Below are 16,919 nucleotides of genomic sequence, written 5' to 3'. Positions count from 1 at the left end.
CTTTATGAGGTGATGCTCCCACGAAACATCTCGACATTTTTGAATTAAGTTTTTTTTTTAACACTTATTTTTTCTATTTATTTGGTACATGTTATAGATTATATGCTAGTTTTTGGCATGAATTAAAAGTTAAAAAAGGGATTTATTTGAATAAAAAGAATTTCAAAATTTATACATAGATAAATTATGGATTGTTCCAGAGTAATGAATTTTGATTAAATTTAAAGTGATTTTGTGATTTAATAAATGGTAGTATATATTCAACCATTTGGATCAAACGAATTGGATGGAAAGTTTCAGGAAATGTATCGAGAGGCTCTATTCTTAAGTCCGAGTTATGGGCTATTTTAAGTGAACTAGAAGTGGCTCGATTAAGGAATTGTAGTAAGGTTATTTTTGAAAGTGACTGCATGGATGCTATTAAGATGATAATGGAAAGTTCTGTGAATTTTCCATCGATGGCCCTTGTATGAAGGATTAATGAAGTGAGAAGATAGTTAAAAGACTGTTAAGTTCCAGTTTGTTCCAAGAGAAGGTAATATAGTAGCATATTAATTTGTTAAATCAAGCTTGACTGATGATGTTGAACATAAAAATTAGTCTCCTAGCTTTGCAATTAGGAATTGTTGTTAGAAGATGAACTTGGTGACAATTAATTATATTCTTTTAGTAACTTGTTCAATCAATTTTTAAACAGATTTTAAATTGTTCAAGTCTAATATAATATATATAAATTTTGGTTATATCATAACGAGTTTCATGGTATATATTTGAAGATAATAGTTGATGTTACTCAAATTACAATAGACTCACATCATCTTACCTTTACTCACTCCAAGTAATATCACATTTCGAACATAAATACTACTCCAATTTGAACAACAAATTCTGATCCGACTAAGCTCCAATGATTTCTTGAAATGTTGGTCTAAAGTCAGAGTTAATTTATCACCGACGGACAGCCTTAAAAATGTCCAACAAAGCAAAGTCTATTAACATTAACCATCACATGCACATATTTTTTTCTTGTCTTTAAAAGATTCTCACCCCTAACTGTAATAAAAGTACAATTCTCCCGTACTTTATATAGGACGTGAAAGCAAATTTAAAAAAAAAAAAAAAAACAACGCGTTTTTCTTTCTCCTTTTTTTTTCTTCATCTTCATATTCATATTTTTTTCTATTTTTAACCAATTATTTCGAAGATAATAATGGAATTGAAATAAATAAACAAAAATAAATAAGAATTTTAGATCTAGATTGTAATAATATATAATCACCGACAAACCGCGTTTGCAGCCTATAAAATGGAAGCTCTTTGTTCAAGAATTTTCGTGAAGTTAAAGAAAATTTTATTGATTGGTTAGAGAGAAAATTAATGGGGCCTTTCATCATTCCTTTTGTTAAGGTTTGGCAATTGTTTTTCATTGTTGCCACCATTTTTGGAGGAGTCAATGCTCAAGTTAATGGTTGGTTTAATGCCCATGCAACGTTCTATGGGGCTGACCAAAGTCCCTTTTCTCTTGGTAAGCCTACATTTTTTAATGGATAATTAATTTCATAAATTTTTTATTTCTTATATTATTGATTAAGTTTTAGTTTAATTAATATCATTATTATTATAATAATTAGAAATATATAAATTTAAATAATTTTTTCCCGATTTAAGGATTAAAAGAATTATGACATATAGTATAGAAAAATTATATTTATCTCCATTTAAGAATAATAAATCCAATAATCTTATATTTATTATTAAAAGCATTTGCATGACTAATTCTAGTATAAATTATATTTTTTATATATCTATATTCTAACATGATATTATTTTTGTCTTGATTTAAATAGAACTGTGGTTAAAATTTTTATTAGACACTTATTTGGTATGGATTTGAACCAACCATCTCCTACCTCTAATATTATATCGAAAAAATATAAGAATATTCTTATGAATTTTATTTAAAATTCTTATAAAAAAGTTTTTTCGTAAATAAATATATAGTCTCAACTCTTTTTGAAAAATAAAGTTTGTATTTTTATATTATTTTGAAGTGGACATACTATAACTCAAATAATGTCATAAAATATGGAACTTTCTGAGTTAAATATTATATCTAGATATATATATATATATATATATATATATATTTGGATAATTATCTATTGATATGTTTCTTTTCCCTAGAAATGCCAAAAGCGCCCACCCAATAATTAAAATTGGAGGATATTTGAACTTTCAATATATATATACACTTTTACAAATTATTAATTGGATGATGATATTATTATAGGGGGAGCCTGTGGATATGATAACACTTTGCATGCTGGATTCGGAGCAAACACAGCAGCACTGAGTGGTGCACTTTTCAGAGATGGCGAGGCTTGTGGTGCTTGCTACCAACTCAGGTGCGATTACCGGGCCGACCCGAAGTGGTGCCTCCGTCGTGCTAGTGTCACCATAACGGCCACCAACTTTTGTCCTTCCAACAACAACGGAGGATGGTGCAATCCCCCTCATCACCATTTCGACCTGTCATTGCCTGCCTTCCTTCGCATCGCCCGCCACGGGGATGAAGGCATTGTTCCGGTCCTTTATCGGAGGTACGATTAACATTTTTGCATACCATTACCAATATCTTAATAAGACTGTGCTTTTAAAATTGTTTTTTCTTTATTTGATTTTCGAAGGGTGCCATGCAAGAGGAGAGGCGGAGTCCGGTTCACCTTGAAAGGGCAATCGAGTTTCAACATGGTGATGATCACGAACGTCGGTGGCAGCGGCAACGTGAAGGCGGCATGGATAAGGGGGTCGAGAACCAGAACATGGCTACCTCTGAATAGGAATTGGGGTGCAAATTGGCAAAGCAGCATTGATCTAAGAAACCAAAGAATGTCTTTTAAGCTCACTTTGGTGGATGGCAAAACATTGGAATTTCTCAATGTTGTCCCTTCGACGTGGAAGTTTGGCCAAACCTTTGCTTCAACACGACAGTTCTTTTAACCAATATTGCCATTAAGACAAATTAATGTCTTAGAAAAACCATTATTTTTAAAATTGATGGTTTTATAATTAAAAAAAAAGGGATAATGACATAATAAATACGTCATTAAATTTTCCCAAAGTTTTCATTTAACCATTTGATGTTAGCAAAATTTAAACATGCAGTGTTTGGGAGCATGCAATATGCATATATTTGTAATTTGCTCGTATAAGGATTTGAATAAAAAATAGAAGAGGACTAGAAAATCCAGTCCTTTTTTTTCTTCTTCTTTATGATATTCTAATCTTGCCAACTTGTTTAAATTAACATCTCTTATTTACATTGTCGCATAATATTCTAATTGATCTATATCTAAAAATTATCATGTTGAAATTTAATTTATATAGCATGTGTGCAGTACATCCTCAAAGTATCAAAATGTTAGAACATATCCCATGTTTTCTTCAATCTTTTGAGATAATGAATTAATGGATACTTGAGTGTTTAACTAAATTTAACTCAAAATCTAAAATCCTACCTTGAAGGTAATTTTTTTATATCTATTTTACAATTTATATTTGAATAATATTATCTTTAATATTCAAACTCATATTATTTTCTAGAGGAGCAATATATCATATCACTATACCAACACTTACTAATACATTAAAATATCTTTCATATTTATTCCATAAAAATTAAATTTTTCAAAGTTCGTAATTATCTCTTAGAAAATAATTTTTATCATAGCTCATGGGTATAAATTTTCATCGTCTTCAAAAATGTATTTTATCAATGGTGTCCATCATGTTCCAACCTTGCAAGTTTTCAAAGGCTTTCAAAGCTAGAATCACTCAAATTCATAGTTGGATTGAATTCCGATTACTTTCAAGTTGCGTAAAATTTCCCCCTCATTTTTCGAGTATAATTCGAAAGAGGCTTTGCTTAAAAATATGGTAAACCATAGGATCGTTCATTAAATTTTAATAAGTTTTTATTTTGTGAGGAAAATAAAATTTACATTTTAAGCATTGGCATTAAAACTGTTCTCATGCTGGTCACCTATCGCTAACTCAATGTTATTATACACTCATTTTAATCATAATACTTTACAAATTTTCATTTTGGTCATTTATTGTCTTTTCTAAAATTAATTTTATTTTTTTAAAAAAAGTATACATTTTACTTGAAATTGAGTTGTTCATGAATAGAGATGAAACTCAAGATTTTCTAATTTCTTGTAAAATTTTAAGTTTTCTCTTTTACTGGAAAAACTTAGAATTAATTTTTAAAAATAAAATTAAAAGATAAAAATTCGAATTTTTCTTTTACTGAAAAAAACTAAATTTAATTCTAAAAGAAAAAAATTAAAAGTTAAAAAGATAAAGTGTTTTTCCATGTAACGTTTTAGGTTTTCCCAAGTTTTTTTACTGAAAAATTAAAATTAACTCTAGAAAGATAAAAAATTTAAAAGGTAAAATAAGTGATCAAGACGGAAATTTATTGAAACTAGATAACTAATATAAATGTATAATAATATTGAATTAATGGTGAGTGATCAAAATAAAAATAATTTTTAACAATATTACCTAAAATGCAAATTATTTTAATTTTTGGGTGATAAAACTTAGAACTTCTTCGCTCAAAATAGATTGTGCCAATTTTCGTTTAGGTCCAAACTCCCAAAGTCCAAACCCAAATTTTGGTGGACAGTGTATAAATCAATCCAGCTGCAAAACCCTGTTGGCTCAAACCATTTTGAAAAAAAAAAAAGAAGAAGAAGAGTAAAAAACTCGTCTCCATGGCATCAAGAACCTTGTTCACAATCTTAAACAACAAGAAGACCAAAACTTTAACAGCAGATTGGCTAGTAATGACAAGGCCATACTGTGTTGCACCAAACCCAGCAGGCATAAACTCTCTTTATTCAAGAATCAATGCTATTGGAGACCCAAACTGCAGTGTAACTCCAGTTCTTCAACAATGGGTTAAAGACAAAAATGTCAAGGAATTTCAGCTGCAGCGTCTCATCCGTGATTTACGTTCTCGTAGGCGTTACACTCATGCCTTGGAGGTAAATTATTTTATAAAGGGAATTGATTGATTTTAGCAAATGAATGGGTTCTATCTGTTGCATTGCTTATGTTCCGGTTCTTTAAATTAGAATATGGAGGGTCGTCGCAAAATAGTGAACAAGCTGTATAGAATAGTTAGCAATGGAAATAAAAGGAAATGAAATGTTTTGGGATTAAGTTTTTAAGGGTTTATGTTGAAACTTGAACCTCTAATTGGAAAGAATTGTTCTGAATAATTGCTAAGGGTTCAAATGCCTTGCTTTGGACTGCAATGGAAGTGGAAAGCCAAATTATTGACTTTCCTTAAGCTGTCTGCAATGGATAATTGAAGAATAAAGACAGAAAAGAAGCAATTACAATATGTAAAACTTGGAAAAGAAGCAATTAATCAAATAGATGTCATGGTTTTTGGTTGGAAAGCGCTTCAATACTTATTAATTGCTAGTTTTATAATCCCTATCGTGTCTAGGTTTGAGACTACCATCCTGGTGCTAAATGTGTAGAACTTCACCACTAAGATTTACTACAAACTGCATTTAATTTTTAGCTGTAGATGTGCAAACAGGTTGTGTATCTTTATAATACTTCAAATGTCTTTGTTTTGTTCTTGCAACGATTCATTTCCATGCATGGATGCAGCAAAGTAAAACATCCCCTGTCCTATTACCAATGCTCTGACAGTATGCATGGGTTTTAAGTTTCTGTTTTTCTTGTATGCTTATGTTGGGTCCTTGGCAGAGCAGGTTTCCAAATGGATGAGTAGTAGCGACCTTGAATTTTCTTCAAGCGATTATGCTGTGCAGTTGAATCTAATTGGTAGAGTTAATGGGCTAACTGCTGCAAAGAACTTCTTTAGTAGCTTGAGAGACCAAGATAAAACTGTGAAGACCTATGGGGCTCTTTTAAATTGCTATGTTCAGGTAGGCCTTATCGATGAGTCTCTTTCCCTTATGAAGAAGATGAAGGAGATGGGTTTTCTTTCCTCTCCGCTCAACTACAATAACCTTATGTGCCTCTACACACACAGGGGACAATTTGAAAAAGTCCCTGATGTATTGTTAGAGATGAAGACGAATGGTGTCTCCCCTGACAAGTTCAGCTATAAAATCTGCATCAATTCTTACGGGGCTAGAGCTGATTATGACAGCATGGAGAAGGTTCTACAAGAAATGGACAGCCAACGGGACATTCAAATGGATTGGGGTACTTATTCCTTAGCGGCAAACTACTACATAAAAGCAGGTCTTAAAGAAAAGGCACTTCATTATCTTAAGGAATGCGAGAAGAAGGTAGGTAATGATGCAGAAGGCTATGACCATTTGATTTCATTTTATGCTCGTTTGGGAAACAAAGATGAACTGAAAAGGCTGTGGGACCTTCAAAAGTCCAAATGTAGGAAGCAAACCAACAAACACTACATAGTAATGTTGGGTTCATTGGTGAAGCTCGGTGAGCTTGAAGAAACTGAAAAGTTAATTGATGAGTGGGAGTTGTCTTGTAAGACATATGATTTCCGAGTGCCTAACGTGCTTCTTATTGGATATTGTCAGAAAGGTTTAGTTGAAAAGGCAAAAGCGAAGTTACAGGATATAATCAAAAGAAGGAAGATTGCAATCCCGAACAGTTGGTCTATTGTCGCAACTGGATACATGAATAAGAACAAAATGGAGAAGGCTTTTGAGTGTTTTAAGGAAGCTCTTGCTATACAGACACAAAATAGAGGGTGGAAGCCAAAAGCAGGTTTAATATCAAGCATATTGAGTTGGCTAGGTGAGAATGGAGAAGTTGAAGATGCAGAAGCTTTTGTGAAATTATTGAGAACCAAGGTTCCGGTAAATAGAGAAATGTACCATGCCCTTTTAAAGGCATATATCAGAAATGGAAAAGAAGTAGAGGGGCTTTTGGTGAGCATGAAGGATGATAAAATAGATGAAAACGAGGACACGATGAAGATCCTTAGCCTTCAAGACCAAAACTCTCAAGTCACTGGGTAGAGGTTACAGAATCTTTAAGATGATAATCTTACATTACATGTTGCCCTTCCCCAATGTGTAGCATGTTTATTTTGTTATGTCCTTGGGGAACATGCTTTGAAATTATGTGATGATTTATGTCATCATCGCTATGTTGTTAGAAGCAGGAAAGTAGTTTGGCTTATTTATCATGTATACAGGGTAGGGGTGGGAAACTGCATTTCACATGTATTATATGATGGGAGATGGGCTATTCAATGTTATGAAACTCCATCTAAATCGAAGTCACAATCCAAACCCCAGTTGGATTGGGAAAATATAAAGCCCAAAAGTTGTTATACTACTCGTCTTAAAAGAACATGTCGAGTCAACAGCGGGTTTGCTCATTGGTGGGCTCGTCTAGCTCAAGATTTTCATGTGCTTGTCATGTGGACCTCATCAGATTATATTCCAATGGTGAGTCCCATCAAACACTAGAGTTTCATTATGATCTACTTGAAAGTCCTTTCTATCACATTTCATTAAAGCCTTCCATAATTTTACTGCCAACTCCATCAGATCATGTCTCAGTGTTGAATTCCATCAAGGCCTACTCGAAGGTCCTTCGTATCATATCTTAGTAAAGCCCTCCATAGTTTTAATGCAACCAAATGCAATCATCAAGTCATTGCTTACGACCAATCCCATTTTACTTGCAACTGCGGACACTATCATCAAGTTATTGCTTGACATCGCTCCATGACCCTACAATAATCAAGTTATTGCTTGACATCGCTCCATGACCCTACAATAATCCTATGCTATAGATCACCGGTACAAAAAGGGTCGCACCAAGCTCTTCGTCTATATAAGTTACCTCGTTCTCTAACAAGAGGCAAACTCTTTCTTATCGCAACCACTTCCAAGTTCTACTATAACTCTCCAAACTTTTGTGACTCTTGATACATCAATGTTAACTGCATCCAACTGTCGTCCCCAAATCTTGTATCAACAAAAAGCCATAACAAAAGTAAGAGAAAAGACACAGAAAATCACGAAAGAAACATAACATCAATAGTAGCAGTGAAGAAGAATTGCATTCGGAATCAAAGTCAGACTATTCAGAATCCAAGGCAGAAGCAACGAAAGAACAAGCTAAGCTATGATAAGAAATGACTTGCATGCACAAAATTGGCAACTTGGAGGTGAGGATGTAGTGTTGGTTTTATCTCGAATTATTTCATGGCTAATGATTGATTTAGTGTTGCGGTTTTATAATTACTGGATGCAGCTTGCCATACAAAAAACGGCTCAGCCATAAGCCTAGATGGAGGCTAACAACTAACTGTTGCAAATTCATGAATCCCATTCCCCCACGTTGGCTATCTAAGATGCTTTAAGATCCGTCGGCTGTAAGCTTTAAAAGTGTCCATTTCCACATACTCTCAAAATCTTCGGATTGGGTTAATTTGAATTTTAAAAAATTGAAATCAAATTATTTTGGATTAATTTTCGAATTTAAATCGTGTTGGAATTGTTTTAAATTTAAGTTATTTGAGACATTTCATGTTGAGATACTTTTAAATTAAATATTGCGATAAATTTAAATATAGGTTGAACATGTTTAAGTTATTATTATTTTATATATTAAATAAGTGAGTGAAATTTTCATTTTAGATTTTGAAAATCGAGTTAAGAAATGCAAAACTAAAGATAAATGTACTTTAAGTAGTATGGATTCTATCGAGCTTCGTGTTAAATTGATTATTAATTAATTTTTGGGATAAATTATAGAGTAAATATTTGAATATTAAAATATACACTAAATTCTTAGTCTTTGTATATTTGAAATTTAGACTTTATATTTTTATTTTTAGAAATTTAATCATTCTATTTTTCAAATTTCATAATTCAAATTCAATTGTTAACATCATTATATTTTTCTATTAAATTTTCTGATGTGACATTTTAAAATTAAAAATAAATATTTACTTAGTAGTTATGTAACAAAAAAATAACATTGCGATGAATTTCAATTTAACAAATAATTTTAGTAGTTTTAATAACTATTAAAAGTTTCATCTAATATTTTAATCAAAACAAAGTATGGTAACTATTCAATTATATTGTACAAATTTGAGATATCAAATTATGTCAAAAAGTTGAAAAATAAAAATTAAATCTTAAATTTAGTGTAACAAAGGAATCAAAATTAAAATTTTACCATTATTATGTAATTTAGAATTTGAGTTTATCACGATATTAAATGTAAAAATTAAAATCTTACTATTTTATTATGTAATGAAAAAAAGATTATATAGATTTGTCTAGGGTGAGCGTTGGATCGAATTGAGTGAAAAAATATCGAGTTAATCAAGTTGATGAATTATATTTTATCATCCTAACTCAATTTGAAATTTTTCTAATCGAATCGAGTGAAATGAAATTCAAATAAAGTAAAATTGTTCGAATTAAACTAAAAATTAAATATGTCAAATTAAAATCTTATTACGATATAACTAATTTCATATTATAGCCCATTAATTTGAAACCATATATATTTAAAATCATTTTTAAAGAAAAAATTTGTATGATAAACTTGAATCATTAATTAACTTATTTAAATCCTCAAAATTATTGTTCTAGAAAATTTTAATTTCTTAATTTTCTTTATTTTTTAGAATTTTTTAAAATTTTATAATTTTTAAAAATATAAAATTTGGAATTTTATAAATATTTTAAATTTTAAAATTATTTTGATGTAATTTTGTTAAGAGAGACTAACTTATTTATTTTCAAATTTGATAAGGACCAAAAAATATTTATATCAAATTATTATTTAAATTATTAAAATTATTCGAATTATAAAATTTATAAAATTTAGCTGAATTTGAATTATTTTTAAAAAATTTTTTTAAATTGAATTGAGTTTTGCTGCTGTTGTATTTGCCCCTAGAATGAAATGCCCGTGCGTCCTTCAAAACGACATGAAAACAGAGCAGCCAAAGTACCGCCGAACTCAGTAATGACAGCAGCGAAACTAAAACCATAGCCTTTCCAACAAAAATATCAGATGGAAATTCCCATCAAATGTTGTCTTCAAAGATTCTGAAAAAGCCATTTTCTTCATCTTCAACTAAAACCTTATTAGACATAATTTCCCAACTTTCTCTTCAACAAAAACATCCCATTGCCTCAATCAAACCCATACTTTTAACCCTCAAATCCAAACCCAATTTTGCTCTTAACTTCTTCAAATGGAGCCAAAGTTTCTCAAAATCGCCCCACGGTTTACCTTCCTACTGTGCACTCATTCACATGTTTCTCTGCCATCGAATGTTTGGTGCCGCAGCTCAGGTGTTCGAGGAAATGATGGACCATGTAGATACAAATATTGATGTTCTTGATGCTTTTAATGAAGGGTTTAGGGATTTTGGATCCAACCCAAATGTCGTTTTTCGGTTTTTGTTGGAAAGTTACAGCAAGAATGGGAAATTGGATATGGCTTTCCATGTGTTCATGGAAATGGCTAAAAGGAGGCTTTACATCTCAAATAATTTGGCTTTTAGGATGCTGAATTCTTTAATGAATGTGAATTGTGTTGATAACTATGGTGAATTTTGTAGATTTTTTAGAACACGAGGTTTTTGTGTGTATGGGATTGTGATGGAAGGGCTTTTGAAGAATAGGAAGATTGGAAAGGCCTTGATTTTTCATGAAAAGATGATTTTGAAGGGTATAGAGGTTGACATTGTTGCTTGTAACAAGATTTTGAAGGGTCTTGCTGTAAATAAGGAAATAGGAATTGCTTCTAAGTTATTTGATGTAATACTAACTTTTGGTCCGTTGCCAAATGTGGTGACTTTTAGCACACTGATTAACATGTATTGTAAAGATGGAAAATTGGATACAGCATTTGAGATTTACAATGTTATGATAAAGAGGAATGTAATTCCAGATTTAATTCTGTATTCTATACTTATTGATGGTTATTTCAAGGCAGGGAGATTGGATGAGGGAGAGAAGCTCCTCTCTGTGGCTCTAGATCGAGGTATCAAGTTGGATGTGGTTGTTTTCAGCTTGGTTATGGACGCTTATGGCAAGGTAGGGGATTTGGGGAGAGTGGTTCAGGTTTATAAGAGAATGTTGGAGGAAGATTTATCACCAAACATGGTGAGTTACAGCATTCTCATAAGTGGTTTGTGTGGAAATGGTAGGATGCTTGAAGCTTGTGGCATATTTGGTCAAATTATCAAAAGGGGTTTTGGGCCTTCTCTCATAACCTATGGTAGCCTCATTGATGGTTTCTGCAAGATGGGGAATTTGAAGGATGGTTTTCATCTATTTGATGATATGATAGAGAAGGGCCATCAACCTGATGTTGTTGTTTATAATGTGTTACTACATGGTCTTTGCAAAAAAGGGATGGCTAGAAGTGCTCTTAGGTTCTTCTTTAACAGTGTAAGCAAGGGTCTAAAATCCAATATCTTCATTTTTAACTCCTTGATGGATGGTTTTTGTAGGTTGAAACAGTTAAGGAATGCTGTGAAGGTGTATATGTTAATGGGAATGTATAGCGTAAAACCAGATATAGTAACCTACACTTTGCTTGTTAGAGGCGCTTCAAAGCAAGGAAAACTGGATGCAGCACTGTTAGTTTTATTTCAAATGCTGAAGAGGGGTTTCCCTGGAGATGCTATAACATACTGTACCCTCATGGATGGATTCTGCAAACATAAAAATCCAACTGCTGGATTGCAGATATTTAAACTGATGCAAACGAATGGAGTGGTTCCTGATATTGCTGTATATAATGTTCTCCTCAATATGCTTCTCAAGGACTCTCATCTAGAAGAGGCATCAAAACTTTTCAGGCAACTTGTTGAGAAAGAGCCAAAACCTGATATCGTAACGTACAACACAATGATATGTGGTTACTGCTCGTTGCAAAGATTGGATGAGGCGATTAGCCTCTTTCAACAGCTGACTTCTCTCTTTGGACCCAATTCAATTACCTATACTATATTAATTGATGCTTTCTGCAAGGAGGGTAGAATGGATGAAGCTATGTCAATGTTTTCCAAAATGTTGGAGAAGGGTCCTGAACCCAATGTGGTAACATACGGTTGTCTAATTGATGGCTACTTCAAATCTCAGGACATGAGGACTGCCACTGAGCTTCACGAAGAGATGCTCGAAAACCAAATCAGTCCGAATATTGTCAGTTATAGCATCCTCATTGACGGCTTTTGCAAACAAGGATTAATGCTGGAAGCATCTCTTGCATTCTGCTGTGCTCTAGATAGACGTTTATTGCCTGATGTAGTTGCGTATTCAATTCTGATTCGTGGTTATTGCAAAGTTGGTAGATTAGTTGAGGCCAAGCTGTTATGTGAACAGATGTTCATGGAGGGAGTAATGCCGGATGATTTGTTAGAACGAACCTTGGTGGAATATAATCTCTAAAATACCATGGAAAACAAGTCATGAACAGAGATCTTTTCATAGTCCACTAATTTGTGCTCATGGATGACTGATTTTTCACTCTCTGCATCTTACTAGGTAATTTCTACTCTGCTTTACATTTACAGGGCCGAATTATACTTCTAATTTACATGCTCCATTGAGATCTTTGCCATACATTAACTTAGTGCTTACTAGATTTTAGGATCAAAATTTTGTACATTGCATTTCCTGTAGAGTTCTAATTATATAGTTAGCCATTGGAACTTAAAAGGTTTTGAAACTGAGTAATCGAATAGCAGGTCAGTTTGTTTCCCTGAGTCTCGAGATTTTTCATCTCAAGTTCGTAAAATTCAACTACTAATGAAACTGTTTCAACCTTTCTTCAGGGTTGCATCGTTTTGAAGGAAATGCCTGTAAAGAGATCTTTCAACAATAATGTGAATTCTTTTCCCCATTATTGCTGTACCTACATTGAGGACTTTAAACATAAGTGAGCGACTAGGCAAGAAATACAGGTTAGAATTTGCCTAGCCAAGGATATGAACCTAAGATAAATATGCCCCTAACCTTGATTACCTTGCTTCTTTTTTTTTTATCATTACAATATTCATTGTTCAAAACAAATGTTGGCGATTGAATCTGGTGCAGTTGGAAAGTGTCTTTATTTAGCTTAATTGAAGCTAGTATTAGTTTTAATGGAACTGGCCTATATCAATTTTCAACATTACAAATTGCTTTTCAATACTCTCTTTGACTGTAACATTTTCAGAATCATTTAAAAAGGAAATTCTTTGTAAGATATGCATTTATTTAAATTTTAGTGTGAGATATTAAATTTGTTTAAATAATAAAATAATGGAAAAGAGTTTTTTATTTGTAATTTATGCATTTAAATAGATTGAGTGTTATTAAATTTACTTAAATATCAAAGTGCCTCAGATCCTCAAGTTGTAGCTTATTGATTTGGAATAATTTGAGTTTAAATCATCATTGTATCCTAAAAATAGCACTTATGGTATGAATGATTAAAAGTAAGTAAAACTCCATTTGACTTTAAAAAATTGAAAAAATTTAAATTTTATATTAATCATAATTTATCACAATATATTAAACAAATAAGTCTATCTTAAAATTCTAAAACATTTTTCTTACTATAAAAATAATTTATTCTAATAGTAAGTCTTTAAAAATCATAGAAATAATAGGAAATTAGTTTTAAGATAAATGTTTATCAAAATTTTAGTTTTGATTGGTATATTTAAAATTGTAATCAACACCATGTTTTTCATCACTATGTGTCACTAAGTTATAAGTACCACATGTAGATTGTTATCTAAAATGTTTGTGTATCTTGTGATATAATATATTTATCTGGTTCTTTATATTGTATTTTATTTTTTATTTAAAAAAGTAAATTAATCTTTGTACATTAAAAAAAGTACAAATTAATTTTTCTATTAAAAATTTCATCTACATGTGATGTTAAGTGATGATTTAGATTTTTTAAAGTTTTTCTTTTATGCAAGTGACGTGGAATTGAAGGATGAGTAGGATCAATTAAAAGTGATATGAAGGCTCTTTTACCAAGAGTAGGATTGCATTTTGCCTCCGCTACTAAAAAAAATAGATAAATTAATCTATGTACGTTAGGTTAAAGAGAAATTTATCATTTTGTTAAAAATTCCTTTTAGTTCTACTTTTAAGTCATGATATGACTGACAGAGCAACTAGATAGCAATACGTGATGCATTTGGCCACATCAGCAAATATTTAAAAGTTATGTACTAAAAAGAAAAAAATATTTAAAATTTTAAAAATTCTCAAAATAATATTTTAATAATTATTTAAAAAATCACATCTAAGATGAACATAAACTTTGTTTCGGTTCATCTTAGGCGTGATTTTTAAGTAGTTATAAAAATTATTTAAAAATGATAAGAAATTATGATTTTTTTTAAATTATTAAAAATAATTAAAATTATGTTTATAATGAACTTGGGAAAATAGTTGTCCAGTTCAAATGAGCCTCGACAACCATGTATCTAGGTTCATTCAGAGTTGTTTCTTAAATAATTATCAAATAATCATACAAAACTATAGAAAATTATTTAGAAGTTATTAAGAATTATAAGAAATTAATAAAATAAACAACAATCATATAAGAAGAGACATGTATCTCTAGGTATAGTTGAATTGTTTTAACATGCTATATGTGTATATATAAGTTTTTTAATCATTATAGAAAATTATTTAGAGGTTATTAAGAATTATAAGAAATTAATAAAATAAACAACAATCATATAAGAAGAGACATGTATCTCTAGGTATAGTTGAATTGTTTTAACATGCTATATGTGTATATATAAGTTTTTTAATCATTATATATAAACTATTATAATTCTTAATAATTTTTTTATAATTATTTAATAATTATTTGAGAAACTATTTTAGAATGAATTTGGACAACCATTTGTCCAGGATCAATAAAAACATTGTTTTTAATAATTTTTAGTATTTTTTTAATTTTTATAATTCTTAATAATTTTAAACAGTTTTCTATGTTTTTATATTTTTTGAAAAATTATGTCTAAGTTGAAATGAATTAGGACAACTCTTTTCCAAGTTCATCTTGAGTGTAGTTTAATCATAAATTTTTCTTTTGTATTTTTAATTTCTTAAAATATTGTTATGTTAATATGAGGGATATGTGGCACATCAGGTGTTAGTGTTTAGTAGAACTACTCATGGGATGACCTCCCAGCCCGAATATGTAAAAAATTTGTAGATTTTTTGTTGCTTTTTACTATTTTTTTGTTAATTTCTTGTTGTTTTTTCACTATTTTGCTATCATTTCACCTATATTAGTGTTATTTAAGTATACATTTTTTAAAAATTTATTTTCAATTTGTTTGGAAACATTTATTTTAATGTTTTTAGTGTTTTGTATGTGTTATATTTATTAAAAAAATTATATAAAAAATTAATACGGGCCAAACTGAGTCGGGCTTGGGCAAAATTTTAGGCCCATTTTTCAAGTCGGGCCCAAGCCTAAAATTTTGGTTGTGTCCGACCAAATGATTTGCTCTTTGATCTAATATACAGGGACTAACATGTCTATTTTTTAAGTAGAATGAGGCAAAATGCAATTCAAATCCTAGTACAAAAGCCTACACGACATTTTTACCTAATCCTACTTGTCATTTAATTCCACATCACTTACATATAAAAAACTTTAAAAATCTAAATTGTCGAAACCATTTTTAAATCGAGTTTTGGAAAATGGGAATCGACTTTAAGAAAAACGAAAACAGGAGTCGCCATCAATCTTTTTAGGTGTGATTGGATCACCTTATAAAATATTTTGTTTTAAAACATTAATTTTGGTCTACGAAAGTTGAGAAAACGGATTCGAGAGTCGGTTACGTATGAGGAAGGGTTAGCACCCTCGTAACGCCCAAAAATTGGTACCTAATTGATTATCAAGTGTCTTTAATGTCGGAAGTTTAAAATTTTTAAGATGCAGTCCTCTTTAAAATATTTTAATTTTGAAAATTAGGGTTCACTTATATCAAATGAATCAAAATATTACGCCCAATAAGTTAGGAAGCAATATTTGTAAGACATTCGAAACTAAGCTAACCCTTTTTGAAAATCCTTATCTCAAAACGATAAAACGCCATATCCAGTAAGTTAGGACACAACGTTTTGAAATTCCAAGACAGTTACTCGTATTTTGAAAACCTTAAAACTTAGAAGGGTGCTTGACTATTTGAACTCAGCGAGAAAAGTTGCAACCCAGTAAGTTAGGGCACTACCTTTTTCGAAGTTTCCACATACCAAGCATTGCCTTTTTATTTTTTGAAAACTTTTAAATCTCGCTTTTAATTAATGCATAAAAAATCATATATATACATTATACCATATAGCATATTACAATAATAGGTAGCTAAAACATGCATTTAAATAATATGATAGCAATAATCTAAAGATCCTATGCTAGATACATACATGAATATAGCAAATCTTAGTTACATAACAACATACATATTAAGATATACATAGCATATATTGAAGAGAAATAAGCAAAATATACGAACAATCAAAGTAATAATTAATTTAAAAGCAATGCATTATATAATTAGACATATAAATATATACAAAACAAATGTGATAATATATAAAAAGAAAAATAATAATAACATATATATATTAAACAAACAACACTTAATAATATTATGCAGCTAGCATTTAATATATAAATAATATAAAATATAAAAATATATAAAATAATGTAATGATAAATGAATTTTAAATATTTAATAGTATATAAAAAATGTTTAATAGTAATTTATACAATTTTAAAACTATACATGATGATATATATATTAAGAGACAAATGTACGATAAAATATAAAATAATATAATATAATGTATATAAAATTTTAT

The 16,919-nt window shown here is 30.4% G+C and overlaps 3 protein-coding genes and 1 long non-coding RNA gene across 5 annotated transcripts; all 4 read left to right on the top strand.

Annotated features, from left to right (window-relative positions):
* The first annotated feature begins 1,337 nt into the window (after positions 1-1,337).
* LOC108482737 (expansin-A12) lies at positions 1,338-3,267 on the top strand. Its single transcript, XM_017785856.2, has 3 exons — positions 1,338-1,525; positions 2,291-2,600; positions 2,688-3,267. Exons 1-3 carry the CDS (start codon positions 1,378-1,380, stop codon positions 2,998-3,000), a joined length of 771 nt encoding a protein of 256 aa, XP_017641345.1. The 5' UTR covers positions 1,338-1,377; the 3' UTR covers positions 3,001-3,267.
* Positions 3,268-4,617: 1,350 nt separating this feature from the next.
* Positions 4,618-7,351, top strand: LOC108480667 (pentatricopeptide repeat-containing protein At4g21705, mitochondrial-like). Of its 2 annotated transcripts, none has more exons than XM_017783735.2 (2): positions 4,618-5,054; positions 5,799-7,351. In XM_017783735.2, exons 1-2 carry the CDS (start codon positions 4,782-4,784, stop codon positions 7,047-7,049), a joined length of 1,524 nt encoding a protein of 507 aa, XP_017639224.1. In that variant the 5' UTR covers positions 4,618-4,781; the 3' UTR covers positions 7,050-7,351. The 2 variants fall into 2 exon arrangements, with proteins under 2 accessions (XP_017639224.1, XP_017639225.1); XM_017783736.2 differs by having other exon boundaries at positions 4,926-5,054; positions 5,794-7,351.
* Positions 7,352-7,866: 515 nt separating this feature from the next.
* LOC128286891 (uncharacterized) lies at positions 7,867-8,628 on the top strand. Its single transcript, XR_008277577.1, has 2 exons — positions 7,867-8,212; positions 8,299-8,628. It is a non-coding gene; the product is annotated as an uncharacterized LOC128286891 (long non-coding RNA).
* A 1,164-nt stretch (positions 8,629-9,792) lies between these two features.
* On the top strand, positions 9,793-13,204 carry LOC108480925 (putative pentatricopeptide repeat-containing protein At1g31840). Its single transcript, XM_017784066.2, has 2 exons — positions 9,793-12,569; positions 12,860-13,204. Exon 1 carries the CDS (start codon positions 10,098-10,100, stop codon positions 12,471-12,473), a length of 2,376 nt encoding a protein of 791 aa, XP_017639555.1. The 5' UTR covers positions 9,793-10,097; the 3' UTR covers positions 12,474-12,569; positions 12,860-13,204.
* Positions 13,205-16,919: the final 3,715 nt, after the last annotated feature.

The sequence above is a fragment of the Gossypium arboreum genome, chromosome 1 (genome assembly GCF_025698485.1).
Source record: "Gossypium arboreum isolate Shixiya-1 chromosome 1, ASM2569848v2, whole genome shotgun sequence".
In the NCBI taxonomy this organism is placed as follows: domain Eukaryota; kingdom Viridiplantae; phylum Streptophyta; class Magnoliopsida; order Malvales; family Malvaceae; genus Gossypium; species Gossypium arboreum.
The sequence above is the reverse complement of the archived record's forward strand: the minus strand, read 5'-3'. Positions and strand labels throughout refer to the sequence as shown.

Bases quoted from the DNA above. Each gene is read 5' to 3' on its own strand.
- LOC108480667 (XM_017783735.2), top strand. From the start codon at position 4,782: ATGGCATCAAGAACCTTGTTCACAATCTTAAACAACAAGAAGACCAAA. The intron at 5,055-5,798 runs GTAAATTATTTT...TTGGCAGAGCAG, and splicing joins GTTACACTCATGCCTTGGAG to GTTTCCAAATGGATGAGTAG.
- LOC108480925 (XM_017784066.2), top strand. From the start codon at position 10,098: ATGTTGTCTTCAAAGATTCTGAAAAAGCCATTTTCTTCATCTTCAACT.
- LOC108482737 (XM_017785856.2), top strand. From the start codon at position 1,378: ATGGGGCCTTTCATCATTCCTTTTGTTAAGGTTTGGCAATTGTTTTTC. The intron at 1,526-2,290 runs GTAAGCCTACAT...ATATTATTATAG, and splicing joins CCAAAGTCCCTTTTCTCTTG to GGGGAGCCTGTGGATATGAT. The intron at 2,601-2,687 runs GTACGATTAACA...TGATTTTCGAAG, and splicing joins GTTCCGGTCCTTTATCGGAG to GGTGCCATGCAAGAGGAGAG.